Below are 23,600 nucleotides of genomic sequence, written 5' to 3'. Positions count from 1 at the left end.
TAACTTTTTCATTATTTTAGTCTGAGTAGGGTGTTAGGTGTCTTCTTGCAATTTTCTTTCTATACTAATAATAGCTGATAGTTTATCTGGAAAGGAGTAGTTGTGCTTTTTTTTTAATAAGAGGGATCTTGGCTTGAGTAACAACAATCTTGAGAGTTCTAAATTTGTTTTATGAGCTGTACTGTCACTTGCCATTTTTTTTAAAAAAAATTACTTATGAAAATTATTTTATTTTGTATGACTTGTACTTTTGTTAATAAAAATGGGCAAATCCTATGACATCAGTATTTCCCTCTAGTCCAGCTCTCAAGGGATTCATCACGTAAATCAGTGTTTCTCAACCTTGACAATTTTAAGGCATGTGGACTTCAACTCCCAGAATTCCACAGCCAGCAATGCTGGCTGTGGAATTCTGGGAGTTGAAGTCCACATGCCTTAAAATTGTCAAGGTTGAGAAACACTGACGTAAATGATGATAATTATAGCTTATTCTTTATTGGGTTAGCAATCAGCCAGTATATTGATCATTAGTTGTTCGTTGCTTCTACCCAAATTACTACTTCTGTTACATCAGAATTATGCTGGTTCATCTCAATTTGAATGTGAACTGAGAAGAGATTTAACTTTCCTGGGATACATCATTTCCTCTGCATCTGTTTCCAGTGTAACATGAATAGAACCTGACTTCTCTTCAGTGCTTCAGATTCATAAGGAAAAATGATATGTGTGTGCTTCTTTTTCTGTTTGGGATCCTTTGATTGCTTCATAACATAGACCAAGAAACACTTACCTTTCCCTTACAATAATATTCTTTAAATAATCAAGTCTGTCATTCCTGGCTGGTGCTTTGTTCCTGACTTTTTTTTTTTAACCAAAACAATGTTTATTTTATCTGCTGGTTGAACACATGGTGGGTGGATGCCTGTATTTCAGTGACTGCACTTCTGTGTTATGCTCAGTATAGCCCAGCCTTACTGACACTACGAATCATTAGTTTAGAACAGGGGTGTCAAACTGCCGGCCCGTGGGCCGGTTTCATCATACCGGAGCCGCGCCCACCCCATTGCCGGCAATGGCGAAAAAGCTCCGATACGTTGCGCGACGTCACGTGACGTCACGAGTTTGACATGCCTGGTTTAGAAAGAACAAGTAAATAAAAAGTATTAACAATAAAATAAGCTACAGACGTTATTATTGATACTCTGGGTCTTTTGCTTGTGCTTGGTACAAATAGCATACATCTCCTGATGTTCACCTCTTTCATATTGCTATGCCTGATAATTATGTTAGTTGGAAATCACAACTCTGACTATTATTGTTTCAATTCAACTGGTACTAAGAACACATTTAGTGAAGCCAGCTGCTGTGTTTGCTGCTCCCTGTTTATTATTTTGCTTGTATGAGTTTGTGTAATTTTGAAAAGTGGCAATTTTCAGAGTCCAGGACATGCTTTTTGCCTGGCTTAATTATTCATTGGCTGTCTCTGCTGAATAACATGCAGTAGCATTAAGTGCTCTTTTGTTACGCTGTTCCACTGAGCATTGGAAGGCTTACTTGATTCAACTTCAAAAGCAGTGTGGAATTAAATTCTTGTTTCCTTTTGTGATTGAAAACCTATAGAGAGGTTTCCAGGCAGATCATTTGATGCAAACTGAGTGTTGTCTGTTTACATTTATAATGCAGTGTATATTTTATATTTTCACTATGCAATGCTGTCTTGGATCAACGAACACATTACAAGCAGCTTTAAATATCTCCTGTAGTAACAAGGAAATGCTAAGCCGAGAAGAGCTGACTCGTGCTTTGAAAATGATCTCGGATTATGCCTTAGTAGAAGAGCATGACATTTGGCCACATTCTGCTTCTGCAAATACTGGTTTTAAAAAGTGTTTTTCTATGTCTTGCTATTTTAAAACCCATATGTGAAAAATCCATTTGCATTAAATTCTGTTGATGTAATGTTCAATTCTTTAATCAGGAAGAATTGTATGCTAATAAATTTAAACTCCACATTCATACAGTATATGAATAATAATATCTCCTATTACTGGTATATCTTATGTTGCAGCATACCAAAGAATTGCTTATGATCCTTGTAGAAAATGTTCAGTCTGAAATATTGTGTCATGGTTCCGACAGATGAAACCCTTCAAAAGAACTTCGAGGCATTATTTTCCTTAAAGAATCTTTTATTCGGGAAACAAAGTATCGGCACTACATAGTTGAACCCGAAAACTAAATTCCCCTCCCCTGGATACAAAGTAACAAAGTACAATTCCCGCCCCCAATAAATAGTCATAAATCACATTCCCCAATTAGCTTGAAGCACGGGCTTTCTCCCCAGCTCTCCATTATCAGCTCCGGATCCATTTTGTCCTTGGATTCCCACGGCAGAATTATTATTATTATGACTACCTGAACTCTCATTGCAATCCCCCCTCCCAGCACCAATTAATCCTAAAAGCCTAGAGAAAATGGCTACATTTTCATCTGTTGTCAAAGCAAGAACATCCAATGTTAGCAGCGTTGACATCTTGCTTATCCTTATTTCTCCATTGTCTTATATGAAACCTTTTTCCTAGAATTGTAAGTCATATTCAAGTATTATCTGCTTCTTTCATTTCTGCATGAGGTGTTAAGATTAGAGTTTAATGGAAGTGGACAAAAGTATAAAACTATAAGAACTGAAATACCCTGACCAATTTAGTCCATTTGGCTGCAGTTAGTCAAAGCAGTGTGATTTATTATATCGAATTAGAAATGAATATTTGATTTTGCAAATATGCTTTTGGAAGTGACCATCCATCCTTTAAAGTGGTTTTGAACAGATATGGAATTTGTAGAATAGGAATTATTCAAACATGTCTCTGTAAGCAGTAAGTATTTGGGATCCTGTCATTTGGTAAGGTTTTCATAGTTATTGGTAGAGAATTTCAAGTAAAAAGAATTAGCTATTTGTATTATTTTAATACCTTTTAAAACATTTGAACTGCTCAACTAAATCAAATGGCAAAACTGTCACAACTAAGATATTGCACAGTATTTTGTTTATATTGGATAGCTGTTAATTCCAAAAATCTATACTGTTAAGAGTTTCTGTTAATAAAATGGTTATTAATTTGAATGAAACATCTTTCCTACTGAACTCCAGAAATTACATCTATATAATTTCTGCTTACATGTTCAACTATTTAGAATATTATACAAGGATTGTTACTGCAAGATTATTTTTATATATTTAAGAACATCAGGATCCATAGGATATACACTGATTTCCACATAGAAAAACCTTTATGTTAAGTAATATCTATTTGTTGTCTTTAGGGAATGACATTGATCAGATCAATTTGTATTACATTTAAATTCCCCTTCAAATTAATTTCATAGATAACCATTGCAGCTCATTCTTGTTTTGGAACTTCATTAGAATATGCTGTCAATTTTATAAAGCATTTGATCCATTCTGTCCAAAAACATGGCAGAGAGGTATTCAGAAGTTTGCAATAAGGATTTCTGTTCCATTTTCTTTATCCTCTGGCTCTAATGTCCAGCCTTCAAGCCAGGTCCCTTATCCAGTGGTGAGATTCAAATACCTGAACAACCGGTTCTCTGCGTGGACGTCACTTCCGGAAGTCCGTTCTGAGCCGGGGAGGCCTCCCCGGCTCATAATGGACTTCCGGAAGTGGCATCCATGCACTTCTGGTGGTCCATTCTGGGCCTTACAAAAAAGGGCTAAGGCATCAGCCAATTTGCCGAAATCAACAAAAAATTAACGACCAGTTCTACTGAACTAGTGCGAACCGGCTGAATCCCACTACTGCCCTTATAAGAAAATCCAAATTAATCTCCTATTTCCATGAGAAAATATGTAATTCAAAATTATAATTCTCTGCCTCCTTAATCCATTATTAACCTTCCAAAATCCATATATTAAGGACATTTTTGCTGCATAGTCTAAAAAAAATTATATGTCTTTGAAGTCAAGTTTGAATCATCTTTTGAATAAGTGAAAACTTACCCAATGAATACAATAAAACCTTGCTGTCCAAAAGGTCTTAATTTTTCCACTATACCCACCCCCTCAAAAAAAATCCAAAAAATGATTAAGATACAAGGCTTTGTCAAGCTTGATGTCCATATACTCTGCTTTGCAATATGAGCTTGATGTAATCCCAACTTCCAATCAATCCATTCATAAGCCAACCATAAAAATGGCAGTTTCCATGGTTTACTCATGAGGAGCATTTGCATGCGGATATGCTCAATGATCTTTTCTTTGTTCCAGAAGGATATATAATTTCTGAATTTTCTGAACCCCCATAAATTTGATTGAGTTAGAGCTGAAAAGTTTTAACATTTCTAGGTAAGAAAAAACAGAGGTGGTAGCAATATTGGCACTTGAAATGATCCTTGACCATTTGGTCAAATCAATTCCTGGTCCAGGTATGATTGACTGACATCCTTTTCCTCTGCAGGGTCAGATCTGTTTTAATGGTCTGCCCAGATACCAGACAAAACTGTCTGATTTCCAGCAGCACTTTTAAGATTTCCCTGACAAACTAGGAAGCAAAGGCCTGGTCTATGACTAGCAAGAGGTGGTGACTTGGCCTTTAATGAAATCTCCCCTGAGCGGCTGATCCCTGGATTCTCCAAGGACTTCTAGGAGATGGAATAGCTAAAGCAATGCAAGAGCATAGATGATGAACAACTACTGTATAACTGAATTTGACTGGGGGGGGGGGGTGTTACCAAATGTTAGACTTGCTTTATGGCAATAAGGGTATAGCATTCTTAAATTTTCTCTCATTACAGCAACAAGTGGTCATCTGGCAGCTCTCTGTCAGGCAGCCAACTCCCTTTTGATTAATGACCTTGCTGCTTTGACCAGTTTGTTTGACATATTACTGATACAATCTCTCAAATTCACCCTCATTAAGACTCCATTTGGGTAATGTCTTGTGTGATAATTAGGTATTAGCTGGCCAGATAATCTGGGTTTCCTTTTGGCCTATTATTTCTGGGCAAGCAGCTAGGATGCTCGCAAGGATATTCCTGACTATACTTCCCACACCTGACTTCTTTGGGTACTTGGGGAGGAGCAGTAGTTTCCTGGGTCCAGGAGATTGTGAATACCTCATTGTGTGAATACCAATGGCCTTAAGGCAGACATGTGAAACTCTCGACATCACGTGAGGTCACACAACGTATCAAGACAGTTTTGCCATTGCCAGCAATGGGGTGGGCATGGCTTCTGGATGATGCATCCGACCCGCGGGCCGGGAGTTTGACACCCCTGCCTTAAGGTGTTTGATCATCTCTTCCTTAAGAGGTCTTCCTGGATCCAGAGATATAGACAATTATTGCCCAGTCTCTTCCCTTTTATCTGTCAAGGTTCAGACCCCTGTATGAGTAGAGACAGCATTAATACATTTACATAACAGAGATTCCTTGAAGAACTATATATGTAAGTGCTCTTATTACTTGCTCTACAATTCTACTAATATTCATTCATTCATTCATTCATTTATTTTCTGTAGCCACTCATAGTCAGTTGCTTGAGTTGGGCAACTATAGAAACTGAATAAGTAACAGTAGGTGGCTGGAAAGTTCACATATAAAGCTGGTTTTGATTCTTTGGTGATAGAACAAAGAGAACAGAATACAGATCTAAGTTAATAAGGTACGCACCAATGTTTCTACTAGAAGTTGCATAAATAGTCAAATAGTAAAATAAATTATGTGTGAAAGCTAATAGTTAATGTTTCTTTACATTTCTAGGGAACAAATTTTGAATGGTTCCTGAAGATGCATACTAAAAAACTTGTTACTGTTTGGAAACATTCCACAAAGATTTGATCCAGCCAGGCTAAAATATGTATTTGGCTTATGTTCCAAGTTTTCTTTTAATCTTTGCAGCAACTACAACTTACTTATTGGGAATAGTTAGTAAATTGAATGGCTTAACTGAGTGGGGATTTTAATCATAGTCAACCTGTATGCTGACCATATATAAGTAAGCCTGATTGGAAGTAGATGAGCATGTGTTTAAAAACCAAGGAAGAAATATCAAGAATTTGCACTATGCTGATAACACTACTCTGATAGGTGAAAATGGAAATCATTGGTAAACTCTACAAATGAAAGTCAAGGAGCACAATGAACAAAAACACAAAAAAGAGCAAACTAATGACAACAGTGAAGCAAACAACCATAGAATAGCTGTGAGAAGGGTGACTATACTAGATAGATAGACAGAGAATGAGAGAAATGTATATATGTATGTGGTAGATAGCTTCTGCCTTTTATGATTATCAACAAAGGAAAAATCCAAAATTATTCTGTGGTGTAGCACTTAGTAGGCTAGCAATGAAGGCCTTGGAAAAGATATTCAGAGGTCTTCATCTACCAGATCAAGCAATAGTTTCCCCACTGACACTTTATGGAAACCAAGTTGGAATTTAAAGAAACAGGGTGTAAAGAGCTAAAACTTTTGAACTTTAATGTTGGAGAAGAATATTGCACAGCTAAGTAAACATAAAGGATCATAGAACAAATCCATTCAGAGTTGCAGTCAAGGCACAAAGACCCAGGTTCATAGTATTACATTTTAGACACATTACCCAAAGACCCAACTCTCTTGAGAAATCTATAATGCTGTAAAGATGGAAAGAAAGAGAAGAGGGGGAGATCAGTGATGATGGGTACAGCACTGGAAGAGCTGAAGGATCAGATTGGGGCCAGATCAGCCTTGGACATCCATCTACATGGTCACTAAGAGTTGATGCGAGTCGATGGCACATAATCAGTCAATCTTTCCTGCATTATTTGACATTCAAAAAGCTACATCTTAGTAAATTATTATATGCAAGTAATATTGGTGTCGTGTTGTAGCAAAGCAAATGAGAAATAATCTAACAGTCTTTGTCCCAAAGGACATTTCAGATCGCCACAACTCTTTAGTTGGCATTGGGTAATCAGATTGTTGCTTCCCCCTAATGATCAGATCACCACCCTGTTGAGATTTGCAGAAGTTGCCAAGAGATTACTGTTTCAGAAAGCCCTCAGGGTCTGATAGAATGGTGTATTACCACTTTGCAATAGGTGATTGGGGTTTTTTTTGAGAATGATATTTCTTGGTAAGATGCTATTATTCTTTTATATTATGTTATAATGTGTTATTATAATCTTTTTTTTACCTGTTTTGAAATGAGTGCTGCTTACAGTTGTTTGTGACTGAAACAGACCATAAGAATGAATAAATAAATTAATGAGTATTCTTGCTGTCTCAGCTCCCCATTGGCCTTTTGCAGAGAATAATGAAAGAGTTCTTGTGAAGGTTGTTGAAGTAATGTATATGAATGTCTCTGACCAGTAGGAAATGAATTCTGTCATTTTTTTTGGCCAATTTGCCTATTGTTTGTGTTCTAGTACACACAATAATAATCTTTCCAATTTAAAGTAAGACTATATGGGGGGGCTCTTGTTTTTTGGTGTTTCGCATGTGTATATATGTTGTCACAATCTCTATTCATTTTTAACAAAGCTTCAGAAGAAAGAAGACCAGCAACTTGATCTTAAAACAAGTCCTAAGAAAGTATCAGAATCAACTGTTGATCTTCTGGGGCTTGGTAAGTAACTAATTATCTATAATATTGAATAGAATACATTGAAACTATGTGTGTATTTGAATTGACAAAAATATATTCAGTGCTGCCTACTTAAAAGTAATGAGTTTCTTTTGCAAGAGAAAGTTACCACAACATTCTGATGAGAGAATGCAATATTCACAGAGCCATGTGAATATTGCATTTTTTTTTGTTTAGTGCCCATCCTAAGGAATCAACATTAATCCTGTGTGAATTTGAATTTGATTTCTCAGGATACAAATCTTCAGTTTGATTGTCGTGCTGACTTAATGGAGGATTGTTGTTGTTTTTTTCCATCAGATTTAGATTTAGATTTTTAGATTTTATTAAATTTATACCCCGCCCTTCTCCCGGAGGACTCAGGGCGGCTTACAGCCAGTTTAAAACAGTGATACAATACAAAATTTAAAAAGATTAAAAATAACTATTTAAATTTGGCCGCTTCTACTAAAAATTTAATTTAAAACCCCTTTAAAATACCCCTAGGCCAGTCCTGCNATTCTGTCATTTTTTTGGCCAATTTGCCTATTGTTTGTGTTCTAGTACACACAATAATAATATTTCCAATTTAAAGTAAGACTATATGGGGGGGCTCTTGTTTTTGGTGTTTCGCATGTGTATATATGTTGTCACAATCTGTATTCATTTTTAACAAAGCTTCAGAAGAAAGAAGACCAGCAACTTGATCTTAAAACAAGTCCTAAGAAAGTATCAGAATCAACTGTTGATCTTCTGGGGCTTGGTAAGTAACTAATTATCTATAATATTGAATAGAATACATTGAAGCTATGTGTGCATTTGAATTGACAAAAATATATTCAGTGCTGCCTACTTAAAAGTAATGAGTTTCTTTTGCAAGAGAAAGTTACCACAACATTCTGATGAGAGAATGCAATATTCACAGAGCCATGTGAATATTGCATTTTTTTTTTGGTTTAGTGCCCATCCTAAGGAATCAACATTAATCCTGTGTGAATTTGAATTTGATTTCTCAGGATACAAATCTTCAGTTTGATTGTCGTGCTGACTTAATGGAGGATTGTTGTTGTTGTTTTCCATCAGGCCAGCTATCCTGAAAAACCATAAATGCCAGAGAAGGAATATATTATTCTATCCTTTCTCCTGCAACTAATTCAGCTTTTAACTTTTATTCTGGACACCTCTCCACACACCCTTTTTACGAATATTCTTGTGCATTGAGCATAGCAATAGCAGTAGCACTTAGACTTATATACCTTATACTTATATACTTTCCAGCACTCTCTAAGTGGTTTACAGAGTCAGCATTTTGCCCCCAACAATCTGGGTCCTCATTTTATTCACCTCGGAAGGATGGAAGGCTGAGTCAACCTTGAGCCAGTCAGGATTGAAATCCTGGCAGTGAACTGAATGAACCTGCAATACTGCAGTCTTACCACTGCGCCACCACAGCTCCAAGGAACGTAGGAACCAAGCTTCTCATCATAGCAGGACAGAGTGATTCAGGCCTTTTCAACTTGATTTGTTTCTGTGCTAGTTGTGCAGGATAATTAGATGACAAGGCTGATCCTAAGCCAGTAGCTTTCCATCCCTGGTTTCAGAGTTGCTATTACTTACAAAGCTATATGTATGTACACCTTAGATATCCAAATCCTATAATAAATTAAACTGGGTTCTCAACATGCCACCTGGTGATACCAGCGTGCCTACAGATTCTTTGCTTGGTTTCCTCCCAAACATCTTGCCCGCTTTTTTTTTTATTTAAAAAATAATTAATTAAAATAATGGCTTCATGTCTGAGTGTGAACTAGAGATTATTTTGATTACTTTGGCAAATTCTTTTTTGTCTCAAAGTGGATGATGCATTCCTGAGTCACCTTTCAGAACTTTGCACTTTTAAATTTGCTGTGCTGGGATGTTTAGATGTTAATTTATATTAGTTCTGATGCCTTAGAGGGTGCTGGGGTATCGTGATCAATTGTGAGACCATTAGCCTATGAATTCCCCCATGCTACTTAATTTTGGGGAAGCAGTTGGGCTACCTATATATTAGCATTATACCTGCTATACTAATGATGATGCTAATTGCAACTTGCCTCCCTATTTTGCCCATGCTGCTGCCCCAGCCTTGCTTCTGCTATTCCCACCTCCTCTGTCTTGTCTGCCAAAGAAGCATCTTTTCATCCTTAACAGCACACCCCATTATAACTTCATACTTGCACCTGTGTTGCTATCCCATTAGGTTTTGCTAGTATTGTATCACTAGTGAGTTGTACTTGCCACCATGTCAGCAATATTTTAATTAGCAATAGCACTTAGACTTACATACTGCTTCATAGTGCTTTACAGCCCTCTCTAAGTGGTTTACAGAGTCAGCATATTGCCCCCAACAATCTGGGTTCTCATTTTATCGACCTCAGAAGGATGGAAGGCTGAGTCAACCTTGAGCTGGTCAGGATCGAACTGCTGGCAGTCAGCAGTTAGCCTGCAATATTGCATTCTACCCATTCTAGCCACTGCGCCACCACGGCTCATAATTGTAAAGTCACTTCTTTCCTAGCCTATCAGCAAACTGAATCAGTAAGATGCTTCCTTTCAGTGCAGAGCCAATGACAACTTACTACTTTAGCTCACTTCTAAGCGAGAAAAGTAGATTCTTAGTATTTAAGATTGGCACAAACATGGCTGTCTTCATTTTCAATATTCTGTAGCCAGTTTTGAGAAAAGAGCCTTTAGGAATAGGATTGCGGGATATTATAATAGACTTTAAGTAAGACTTTGATTCCACTGTTCCAGAATGCCATAGTGAGGTATTAATTTAGACCAACTATGGAGAGCATGTAATTCACTCATTACAACAGCTTTACAGGAAACTGAATCTGTTTCCAAGAATAGCTATTAAAGGATTGTCCTACTAAAAAAAAAAAATCCCCCATATGAATTTTCCTAGATTTTAAGATCCTCAAGAGATCAAAAATATTAGTTATTAGAATAATTACCACTTTAGGACAGTATTATTATCTACCTAACTGAAGGCCATGAATAATGTGCTTGCTTTTGAGTTCTCAAAAACTCATCATGTGGTAAAATGTATTCAGAACTAAAGGGAGTTAAGATGGTGGGTGTTGTTTAAATAAAATGATTTATTGTCATTTTTCTACAGGTAAGTTAACAACTTTGCTGATCCAGTTCATTGAGAAAAGATAACATTTTTTACTAGTATTGTAGTGGTATTGTTGTTATGGCCACCCATTCCAGATGACTCTGGGCAGCAGTTGTTGCCTTAGTTGCTATTCCTGTTCATTCTCTCATATTCTACTTTTTTTTTATTAAAAAAGGAGAATCTTAGACATTGTATATTTAAAAATATTCAGGAAATTACTGGATTATTTTACTGTGACATGAGTGCAAAGAATACACTTAACACTTCTAGGGCTCTACAGATATTTAATGTGTGACTTGAATATAGGTTACCATAAAGTACCAATGGTTTAAAATGATTTGCAAATATGCCATGGATAGATTTTTCCTTCTTATATTTCCTGTTTATGTCTGGAAAACAATCAAATATCTGCAATAGAATTGGAGAAGCATGTGGAAAAAGGAAAACCATTCTATCAGTTAATTCCCTTCTCCGTGTATATGAATATAACGAGAGACGGACCAACATTTTTACACTCATCCTCTTAAAATGTACACTGTATACTGTTTTGATCTTCACCAGTATATTTCAGATTGAAGAGCAATATTACCAACAGTTCACATGGTTCATGATAGTGCTTAGAATGTATTTTAGGCTTTGCTAATAATGTAATGTTATTTTTTCCCAACTGATTTCCTAACCCTTTAAAATTCTGCAGATAATACTTGTCTTTTAGCTTTACTGATTAGTATGTGTGTCTGTGTATGTTATGTATATATGTGTATATGAATTTACCATACTAGAGATTTAAATTCAAAGTAAGTGACATCACTTTTTAAAGGCATTTCCTTTAAAATAATACTTTTACAAAACTACTCCTTTTTTGGATGTCTTGTAAAACTATGCAATGTTACCTTTTCCATCAAGTTGAAAGGTTAAATTTGCCAAAAGAAGCAAAACTTGTTTTCTGTTTGATGCACCATTTACCATGTTCCATCAAAAAACAAATGAAAATGTATAGTTGCAGACTTTAACCATCTCAGCATATTATCACTCAAAAACAAATAATCTCAAACTTCACGTGAGGCCATCAGTGAATTGTTATGTTCTTTCATTTTAGATTGATTTTAAAATAACAGACATTAAAGAAGAGATTTACCCAAAACAAGAAGAAACTAAATTTCCACCTTGTAAACAATATTTTCCCTAGAGAATTTTCTGTATAACTAATGCTCCCTTTGGGGTTTTAAAATCCTACTTTGTGATTCTGGAGATCCAGTATTAATTATAGAATAATAAATTCTCCCCTTTTGGTTTGTGACAGAGCCAAGTAATAATAAAACGGGAAAGGAATTGTGTTTTTCTTCTCATTCTTGAAAATACGGTATCATTAGCAAACGTATGGCGTGATCTTCATATTGTCCTGCCACCAATAACTATAGACTGGTGGCAGGGACAGGAAAGCATGCCAGTATGAAAATACAATATGGTATGTAAATCGTGTTTGCTAAATTGTGGTTCAGCATTACAGTACTCAAAAAATTAGGCTTGTTTTGTTTTTACTCAATTCTCTCATAAGCATGCTTCCATTTTTTCCTTAAAAACAACTTTTTTCTATTTCAGTAAAGCCTGGATGTAATAGACCAGGGGTCTTCAAACCTGGCCCTTTTATGACTCATGGCCTTCAACTCCCAGAATTCCTCAGCCAGGCACACTGGCTGAGGAATTCTGGGAGTTGAAGGCCATGAATCATAAAAGGGCCGAGTTTGAAGACCCCTGTAATAGACCATTTGGGTGAAAGAATAGTCATCTGTTGAATCCAAATTTATGTATAGACTTAATTTACATCATTTGTATAATCATCCAAATGATGTAAATTAATATAAAAACTTGTCATTTACATAATGATATAAATTGATATAAATGACAAATACAGGCAGCCAATTGCTTCAGAAGCAGTGGTCTTGTCCTTTGTGATTAAAATCCAAATAAAATGTCCTTGGAATCACTATGTAGAAGCCCAGAATTGTGTGACAGAATTGGACAAATATGGCCAATTTCACCACAGTTTATCAGAACCAACTGTTACAAATCTGCAAGTTTTGTTTTATTCCCAGTAACTGTTGATTACACAACATGTTTGTCTATGTATCTTAACATGTAGACATTTGCCATTACTGCATGTTAGACAGATAAACCTAGAGAAAAAGTCTCAATCTTGACAACTTTAAGGTGTGTAAACAACATGCTGGGAAGGAGAATTCTGGAAACTGAGGTTCACTCATCTTAAAAGTTGTCAAGGATAAGAATCAATGGCTTAGAGTATTATTTCCATGAATGGAAAATTAGGGAATTGAATTATTATTTATCATTTGTATAAATAGTTTCTGAATAGGTTGGTAACCAGGACACAGATTTGAATTATTTTTAAAATGTATAGTTTACCTTTCAATAATAACTAAACTTATTTCTGAAAAACATACAGAAACAAATTAGAAAACCAGATCACAAAACCAAAAGTTATAAATGTAACCTCATCTCAAACCTGGAAAAATAAAAGATATTCAGTATTAGAATAATATTGGAGTAGACATTAGGATAACTAAAAGGTCTCTCAGACCATCTGTTAAGTAATGTGAGTGATACACATATTGGCTAGTCTCCTCAGTGGAGCAGCTGTGTTGTTAACTAAGTTAAATTTCCAAGCAGGCGTTGCAGGAGTGAATCTCCATAGCATCTCATATCTGTTTAAGGACAGAGAATAACTTTTGGAAAGCGTATATTACGTTATTTTAAACCAATCTTGAAAGTTTGCAAAAAAAAGTATAATATTTTGTGTTTAATGAATCAGTTTAATCAGTTTAAATCTATCATCTATCTAATTTATATAGCTGCCTATCTCACAAGCAAGTAATGCTGGGCAGGATACAAATTCAGTTTTTTTCTGCATATATTTTCTTACAGTTCTACCTGTATTGAGAATTGCTTAGGCAATTGATAGAAAGTATGTTTACCTAAGTTAAGTGTTTTATTTTAATGAATTAAAATATAAAATGTAACCAAATTGGATCACAATGGCCAGCGGATGAGTTTTATAAATTCCTGTGGCTTATCTTTGCTAAGAGAAAAAGGAGAAGATAACTCATTCCTTAGAAAGAATTCTGCTTAAAGATTCTACTTAAAAAGAATCACTACTTCCCTGGAGGTGATACTTGAAATGTATTATAAAATATGCAAGTGCGAAAAGATAGTTATAATTCATACATCTTGAAAACTGTAAATCTCTTTCATACGGATCCCATTGAAAGGAGATCTCAATTTTAAGATATACATATTTTGATAGATTATAGGAACAGCAGTTCCTGTAGTGCAATATAGAACCCTTGACATATGGATGCCTGTGGGCAAATGCCCCTTTGTTTCTAGGAAAGTGCTGTTTGCCATTGAAGAACTTGTTATTCATGAAGCATCTCATAAACTCTTTATTTGTGCATTTATTTATAAAATTCTTGAATTAAATAATCGCCTTCTCTCTGAGAAAAGGTGATTATTTAATTCAAGGATTTTACAGCTAGAAAGAGGAAACTTTTCACTTGAGCCTGAATAGTTCAAGCTCTAGAATTCAAAATAGATGTCAGTTTTCATATCCAACCCATTGATTTCTTCCAAGGTCTAACTGGAATTTCTTCTCCTTAACCCCATTTATTCCAACAACTAACTAGTTGTTGTTTTTTAACATGGCCAGACTTTTCTATTTATGTGCCACCCTTTTCTGAGCACAGAGAGAAAAGAAAGTTGTGTGGCTGTGGAGGGAATTTATTTATCTTTACATGGAGAAGCGGGTATATGAACGGAATATGTTTGGGATCAGTCTACTAAGGTCAGAGTGTCATGTAGACACAGCAATTACTGCAGAAAGTAGTTTGCCCTTTAACCTCTCTCCCCTCCATTCCAATTCTCCCTCTGAAAACCAGTGTTATTGGAGGGTCAACTTAGTTATATGGCTAGGAGTATCAATTGACAAGTTTTGTTTGGATATAACTTCCTGGGTAGAGGCAATCTAACTACAGTGAAACCACAGTGAAAGGTTGTCTCTTATTCCCCAGTATCCATTTTATATGCACGTATGTCACCCTGGCAATTTAAATCATTTGTGTAATGTTTAAATTCTATAAATTGCCATAGATATTGTAAGGTAAAGTAAGCTAAGATAAAAATTAATGTAATTTAATTGCTTCATCCAGGTTACCTTGGATGCAACAGACTTTGTTATTTTAAGACTGTCTTAACAGAACTTACATGCCATGTCTGCTAAGCAGAGGTTCATTAAATTGAGACTTCACTGTTCTGTAGTTCCTATATTATCTCACACCTTGATTATTGTAAAGAACTATATTTGTGTTTTTACAGGTTACAGTTGGTATAGAATATGACAGATTGCTGAATGAAATTCTTATCTATCTCTCTCACACACACACATACACACACACACATATACATGTATGTATGTATGTATGTATGTATGTATGTATGTATGTATGTATGTCAATAAAAATATAGAAAAACAAACACCAGGATAAAAATAAACAGGACCGTTTAATATAAACAAGCTTTCGTCAGCCAAACTACTGACGCCATCAGAGTTAGAATGCTAGGTGATTAGGGAGCTTGCCTATATAGCTGCCTGTCTCTGCGCCCGGCTTCTCGAGCACGTCATCAGCCCGTTAGTTATGTTAAATAACTAATAAGCCATTGCAATGGCAAGTATGTTCTTAAACAGCTTGATGAATCAGCACCCTTGACAATGTGCCTTCTTCATAATATGGGGGATAAATTTAGATAATCTTAGGTGATCACTAAGTTAATTCACAAAGTCCTTCCTATAAGCAACACAGGATAATCTTGACTCATAATAATTGCAATTTACTCACTTATTTTCCCACTGAAATCCACAAGATGACTACTATTGTATTCTTCAGATCTATAGTTCCCAAACTCTACATTGTGGCACTATGGGGTTATTAATTACAATTTTGGCCTAGGCCCTAGGGGTTCAATGAAAAATATTCTGAGACACTAATGAAATTTGGGGACCTCTCCAAGTGCCTATCTTCATCCTGGCTTTTCTTGGGTAAATTTCATGGAAAAGTTATTTAGCTTGTTTTTCTTCTCCCTTTTATAAATCTGCAGTGTTTTAATGCATTGGCTTCATCTGTGTTTATATATGTGTATGTGTAATATGTGTGCATGTAAAGCATGTATTTAACATTGGTGATGACTACACAGAAAATGATATAAAAATACACTTAGCAGATCCAGTAGAAATTAAATAGGCCAAATAGACTATTTTCATCTTTCCATTATTATGTTTACTCACATAATCCCAAAATTCTGAAGTTTTGGAAACTAACCCGTTAAAAAGCGTATTGGAGAAGATGTTGCCAAGCTTCTCCAGTTTTTGCGAACCCAGTGTACGTACAGTACCTGCTAAACTTTTAAGTCGATTTAAAATTAACTTCCTAAAGATATTTGCTCTAATACAGAAAGGGATCAAAGAAAGAGGTTTGGCAGATCCTCTTGGAGATGTCCTATATTCACTTTAAACTTTATAAATTGTTCTGGACGAACATTAAATGCCAGAATGTATATATTTGGTGTTGGCCTACATCTAGGATATTGCTGTAGAGCACATTTTATTTTTTAAGTCTAATGTAGATATTAAATTAGGCATTTTTTTCAAAGAATTTTACCTTTAGAGGCAAAGCAGGACGAAGTAAATCCCAAAGGGAAGAAAACTCAAAAAACAGAAACTCATCTTTATAGTGGAAATGTGTGATACGTTATAAATAAATGCATAAATTACAGAACTCTAGTCCTTTGGAACTGAAAGCAAACTTCAAAGCATAATTTGCAATACTATTTTACAGTTTTGTAAATCTATAAAGTGTAGATGAATATGTTAAAAATAGTTCAATAGTCCGCTGCAAATTTCATGCTGAGAGAAGAGAGAAAAAAAAAATAACATGGATATCTAGAGAGAATTAATTTCATGTTTATCCAATTGAAACTTGATGCTGAGGCTGTTTTCCTGAGGCTGTTTCTAACTTTGCACTAGTAGGAGGATGGTTCTTAAGGCTATCACAGAGATTTCATTCAACATCTAGAAAAAATAAATGAAAAATTACATTATTTTTTAGTCAGCTACCACTTATTTTTCAAACTAGTGGTTTATCTCCTTTTAGAATTACCTAGGTAGATAGGAATAACATTTCCCATGGGTTTGGAATAGGCTAGGGCAGAGGTCCCCAATCTTTTTGGTTTGGCGGCCCGGAAAGGGAGGCAGGCACCGTTACACGTATGCGTGCACAAATGGGTTGTGCGCGAGCGCATGTGCAAACTAGTGCCGGCGGGATGCTTGGGGCGGCACTAGTGCTGGCGGGACGCTCAGGGTGGGGAAGTGCTAATGCCAGCAAGATCCTCAAGGTGGTGCTACTGCTGGTGGGATGTTTGGGTCGGGGGGGCACTAGAGCCGAGGGACCCTTGCAGCGACGCTAGTGCAAGTGGGGGGGTGAGTGCACGCACACACGCCCATGCATTGGCCATCCCTTCACGCGGCCCGGTGGCCAAGAGGCCACGGCCCACAGGTTGGGGTTCCCCAGGCTAGGGCATCTCTTTTGACCACTGCATATATTGTGATTACAATTTGTGATCATGTAAACCAAAAACCTCTTTACTTTTCTTCCACCCGCCATTTGTTTTGAGTCTGTGTACCTTTGACCTCAGACTCACAATATCTAAAACAGACCTTGCCTTAAGCAGATTATTTACAGCTTCTGTAAAATACAGATGGGGGATCTTCAGCATCTTCAGCCTAATTTAACAAGCTCCGAATTAAGTGCTACCTTCTGTCCTATTTGTTATTTTCCAAGAGACTATGGAAATATTGCACTCGATTGTTGTAAATTTTAATGATAAGATGTTGGCTTAATATTGGTGAAGCCTAAGTATAATTTATGAAACACTTGGTGATTTCTCCCAATATACAGGTAGTCCTTGACTTACAACTGTAATGGAACTTGCCCATTACGATCATGGGCCATGACAGTCATAAAGCAGGTCACCCATATGACCAACCTGATTTTACAATCTTTTTTGTCACGGTTGTTAAGTGAACCAGAAGATGCTTTTGCCGAAAATTGGAATTAAATGGTGGTTTTTAGCAAAAATGTCAGAAATCACAACCACATGACTACAGGAGGCTACAAGTGGCTGCAAATGCAGCCTGGTTGCCAAACACCGGAAATGCAGGTCATGGGGTGACCATTGAAACCTCGGAACTGGATCATAAGTATCCTTGGGGGGGGGAGGGGGTATCAAGAACTACCTGCATTGTCCCTTTTAGCAGAATTAGTGTACCTCTGTGCTATGTGTATGCTTCACAATTATCAATCTTTAATATTTTTCATTCTAAAAAATGTAAGATGGTCCTGCTGATTCCTCTGTTACAAATGGAAGTACTATCGCTCCTGCCCCAGTTCTGAATGATGATGACCTGGATATATTTGGCCCAATGATCTCTAATCCTTTGCCAGCCACATCTATACCACCTGCTCAGGTAAGGTGTAAAAACCTATTAATATGTTAGTTGACTTTTGGAATTTGTATCAGAAGTAATAGAAGGAGAAATTATTTATGTCAGTGTTTGACACGCTATCAAGGTTACATTGGGGGCTACAGATAGAATACATGGTTAAAGCAGCATGTTGCGATGTCATTAATGTCTAGGTAGTCCTCAAGTTATGACAGTAATGGGGACCGGAATTTCTATCACTAGACAATGCAGTCATAAAGTGTGAGATCACATGGCGGCATGATTTCACAATGAGAATCACGGCTGTCCCTGATGCCATCATTAACAGAATAACACTGGTCATTCAGCAAGGACCCACCCTGATCCAAGCCCCAGGCCTCTACTCAGCATTGGATCTGCTGAGTAGTGTTGTGCAGAGCAGCCAAAATGGCACACGTGGGTGGGGGATATAGGCACGCGGGAAGAGTTGAGTGCCCCTGTGCTCATAAGTGCAGGTGTACTGCCTGCTACCCACATTTTGATCATGTGGCCATGGGGACGCTGCAGCATCCATAACTTTAGGGACCAGGTGTAAGAACCTTTCAGTGCTGCCTTTAACTTTGAACAATTGCTAAACGAATTGTTGTTAAGTTAGGACATCTGTATGTTAAGACCTGTAATATCTGTGGCAATTTACAATGCCAACCTAAAGGAAGCACTAAAGGAAAATTTAATAGCTCGTTGGAAAGTGTTTAAGAATGTTTGCCCTTGATGCTTCTTTCAGTCGAGGCACCCCAAAATCAATGGTTACCAATGAAATGCATTATATTTTTATGTTGCATTATAAAATAAATGTAAGGTCAAGCATAGCTCCTTGTATCAGAAGAAGAACTAGAGATTATTTGAAGAAGCCTTTATTTCACTCATCCTTGGCTAGATTGGGAAATAATGAGCTATTAACCTAGTTGCCAATTTATACCTTGCAAATGGAAGAAAAGATGAACATATCATTAAATTGTAATAATTTCTAACGATCAAACTATTTGATCTGTTACCTTTTTCTTCATTCCTATGCAGGGGGCAATGCAAAACTGATTGTGATTATGATAGGGATGTGTGTCTCTTTTATGAAACACACCTAAAAACTTTGGGAATCCAAGCTTTATAAACTATTTGAGACTTTCTTTCTTTGAACCTTATTCTTAATTAAGAATGAGTATCAGTTTGCAGAAGTTCATCCAGTTCATTTAATTACATTTGTGAAAAACTGATTCGTGGTGAAAATTTTGCTCAGTATTTCAGTTGTAACAAGTTCCTTCTTCCAAATAATATTTCTTTAAATTACCCGAGGAAAAAGGCAGAATTGAATTCTCACTTAATGGTAATTTCTTTTGAAAAAGGGAGGCATTGTAAAGCGGATTCCAGAGAGAATTCTAGCAGTGATATGGAAATAAGGGACTTTTTAAGAAAGCCACAAAAAATGAGAAAGGTATCTGAAGACATCTTACTCACAGTTTATCAAATATAAAGCATAAACTGGCATAGATGCACATGTGATCTTAATCTAGTGAGTTTCCAGATATACACACACAAACAGAAAATATGGCTTTTGCATCTTAATTGCAAATAATACATTTGCTGCATAAAATGTGGAACTACGGTTAATTATTTTTTTATATTACTATAGCTGTTGTGACATGCAAAGAATATACAGTTTATACGTATTGATACCGTTGTTATTGATGTACTGTAAATAAATTTGTGATCCTAATACTTGGGAACTTTGCTACTTGTCTCTGAAGTTGCTATATAATTTTTAACCGCATACTTCTATCTTCACTGTTTCGTTTTCATCAGTCTTTGACTTTTATTTCCCAGAATGCCTGCACCAACCCAGTGGCTGCCACGTTATCTGCTGCATCTGGAGATCTTGATCTGTTTACCGAACAAACAAAACTGGAAGAGTCAGCAAAGAAGCCGCTCTCCAAGGATTCCATCTTGTCCTTGTATGGCACGGGCACTCTTCCCCAGCAGAATGCCCCAGGTAATTTACTTGTCTGATCTACTTCCAGTCTGCATTATTTAAAAGATTCCTAGGAAACTGTAGCTATGTCTTCTCTCTATAAAAAGAGATGCTCCTGTAGAAATGAGTCTGGATTTACATTGTATAAGTTATTATGAAACACCTACTTAAAACAAATGGCCAGTCTTGAATATTTGTATGTATTTAAAGCAACTTAAAATTAAGTATTCCTGAGCATTGAGTGCTCAGTAGCATGGGGAGATGAGGTATTTCATTCTCATTTAGTTTCTTTTCCTTAGTGCTGGGCTTCTTTTCATGTAGAACTTAATTCAGAGACATGCTTAATGGAAATTACAGCCTCCCATCTAGGAAGACTTCTCCAGTGAATTAGATACTAATTAAAATTCCTCAATAGCATATTAGAAAGACCTTGCTGGTCATTGTTGTATTGCTATGGCAATATGACAATGATACAAAACTATTGTGTTGTATTACTATTACTGTAATAATGTCCACTAGTACAGGGGTCCCCAACCTATGGGCCGCTGCCCACTACTGAGCCGAGGCAATGGCTGGCCAGTGCACGCACGTGTACGCACGCACTCTCACCCCCACTCCCCACTAGCGCCCACAGCCCTGTTTGCGCATGCATGCGGGCACGAATAGGGCTGCTAGTGTGGGGCGGGTGTGTGCAACCTGTTTGTGCATGGGCAAACGGGGCCGCTAGCGCTGGCGGGTATACGCGGCCGTTTGCGGATGTGCAAATGGAGCTGCTAGTGCTGCACCAGTGCACGCGGCCCTGTTTGTGTGCGTGAGCGGCGTACACCAATTTGGAAGCTGTTCTCCTTCCCTCTGGGCCATGAGCCCGGAAAGGTTGGAGACCTCTGCACTCTACTATAGTATACTTCTGCCATTATGCTTGCTTACCTTTTGGAAAGAATTTGGCAAATTAAATTTAAAAATGATTCTGGGACTATTACATCTGTCCTGAATCAGATGTAATATACCGCTGCACTTTAATGTAATTAATCCCCAAAAGTGTGGAGGAAGGGATGGAGAAGAAAAGAGATTTATATGGGAAAAAAAGAACATTTTAAGCAGCAAACTGTTCATGATAAAAGAACTGTGTAAAAATATTCTGAAACAGAGATGAGCACAGCATCCTAAATAACTAGCGGAGTAAAACCCACAGGGACTTCTTTACCTTTACTTTTATTCTGAAACAAAAGATGATGAACAAACGGATAGATTAACGACAAGTAAAATGTCAATCAATAAAATAAAGGAATTAAGAGAGATGGCATGACTTGAAATAAAGGCTTCTGCTTGTTCAATAAAATTGATTTAACAGGTTGCGTTTATGAGATTTTAGGGGGAGCAGAAACAAAAATCTACATCCAGACATTTCCCTGAAATAGCAGACTAAATTTGTTGTATTAACAATTCACTAAAATGTACGCTATTTGCATGAGTTCCCATCATTTATATAGTAATGCAAATTACATCATTATATAAATGATGTAAATTAACATGGAGGATTTAGATATAACAGACATTTGAGACTTGGGACTAAATGAACATCCCTCTCCTTCACTTAGGTCAATTGTATCAAAGTTACTATGTTAGGAAACGTTTTCATCCTTAAACATATAAATTGTTGGAAATCGTTCTGATTTCATTAGAACATAAAAACAATGTAACTAGATAGAATTTAGATAACTTTATAATTGAAGTGACCAACCTTTGTTTTTTTGGTTTGGTCTAGACCACACATAATAACATGCCAATGGGTGGGGGCAAGGAGGGTAGAGTCAAACAGAAGTGGGACTGCCCCCTTTTTTTCCTGATAAGTTCTTTTCCCACTTATTACAGTAGGTAGAAACATTCTGCTTTTGCCAGAACTATTGACTGATTTTTCCCCAAAAAGTTGAAGTTTGATTAAGAATCACTGAAAATTAAGCTAAGATTTTCAATCACTGCTTTAGAAAAACCTTCAGTAATTAAATAGTTCGTCATTAAGGTGCTTGAGGGAAGCTGTTTCTTAACATTAATTAATTGCCCGGTCATTGATTTTCTCTAACTCATCTGGTATTAATAAGATGAAGCTAACCTTCTAAAAGGTAGGAACGGAGGTGATTGTGGTTAATCCACTGTTTTTTCTATTAATTCCCCTCTGTCTTGGCTTGAGAATAATGTAGTTGCAAGGCCTGGGTTATCCACAGTTCCATTACCCCAGATTTGTGCTTGGTAAATAAGATGATACCTCATTCTCCATGGTTCAGGGGTTCATGTACTAGCAGTTTTTATAACTTTCAGTCAGTATATCTTGCATGTTTTTTGCATGTAAAGTAATAGATGTGCAAAACGTGTAGCTTTTTTCGGGAACCCTCAGCTTGTTCGACTGCAAAAAAGCCCTACAAATAATAAAGCCATGCCCCCCCCACATTATAGAGTTAATCTTATGCATGGAGAGAACGAACAAAGGATCAAAGAAAATATAAAAGAAGAAAATTGGTTTTCTATCCCATTAATGAGTGCAATATTTCCAAACTTGCATTTAGGCATCGGTGGATAACTGAGTTCATACTGTTCCCTACTTGTTTATTAACAGTTTTTATAGTCCTCCCCAATCTGAAAATTGCGACATGCATGGAAGGTAAACATGGCTCTTAAAAATTGTCATCATCCCTCCCCAATCTTATTTGGAAAGCCATTTTGGACATATCTGTGAGCTTTGATCGGCGTAAACCTCTTTTTCTTTCCACTCCTTTTCACCCAAACAGGAGTCTTCATGGGGCCCCAGCCGCTACCCTTTGCCGCCCAGCCCTCGGCTCATTTTCCAACGTTTCCAGCCATGGGAGGCCCCGTGCCTCTGCCTCTGCCTGTACCGGTGCCATCGGCCCCCGCAATGATGGCAAACATGATGGCCCCATCGGTGCCTGTAATTGGACAGAACGTAGGCATGATGGTGGGCATGGGAATGCCGAATGGCTTTTCAGTCACTACACAAACTGCTGGTTTGGGACTCCCTCAAAACCTTGGTGGGTCCCAAGGAACAGTATTGGGACAGATACCCCAGCCACAGAAATACGGCATTCAGCCGCAAGCACAGCAAACTCAGTGGAACCTTTCACAGGTGAGTGTGCGCTTTTTCCGTTCGTTTGGGAGGGAACGTGGATGGCTGAAGAATTTAGGCGTAAGATTCCAATGTCAGGGACTAGTTAAATGGGGGGGGGGGAA

General features: G+C 37.0%; 1 protein-coding gene across 1 annotated transcript in view; it reads left to right on the top strand.

Moving 5' to 3' along the window:
* SMAP1 (small ArfGAP 1) overlaps positions 1-23,600 on the top strand; it is a gene marked incomplete at its 5' end in the record, with an annotated part of 40,527 nt that overhangs the window by 12,737 nt on the left and 4,190 nt on the right. Inside the window, 4 exon segments of the mRNA XM_015825562.2 lie at positions 7,544-7,628; positions 18,249-18,382; positions 20,216-20,381; positions 23,144-23,496. Coding sequence (XP_015681048.1) covers positions 7,544-7,628; positions 18,249-18,382; positions 20,216-20,381; positions 23,144-23,496 — 738 coding nt within the window.

Source organism: Protobothrops mucrosquamatus, unplaced genomic scaffold (assembly GCF_001527695.2).
Source record: "Protobothrops mucrosquamatus isolate PMUCROS unplaced genomic scaffold, P.Mucros_1.0 scaffold2687, whole genome shotgun sequence".
Lineage (NCBI taxonomy): Eukaryota > Metazoa > Chordata > Lepidosauria > Squamata > Viperidae > Protobothrops > Protobothrops mucrosquamatus.
Note: the sequence above shows the minus strand (reverse complement) of the source record. Positions and strands in the feature narration are given on the sequence as shown.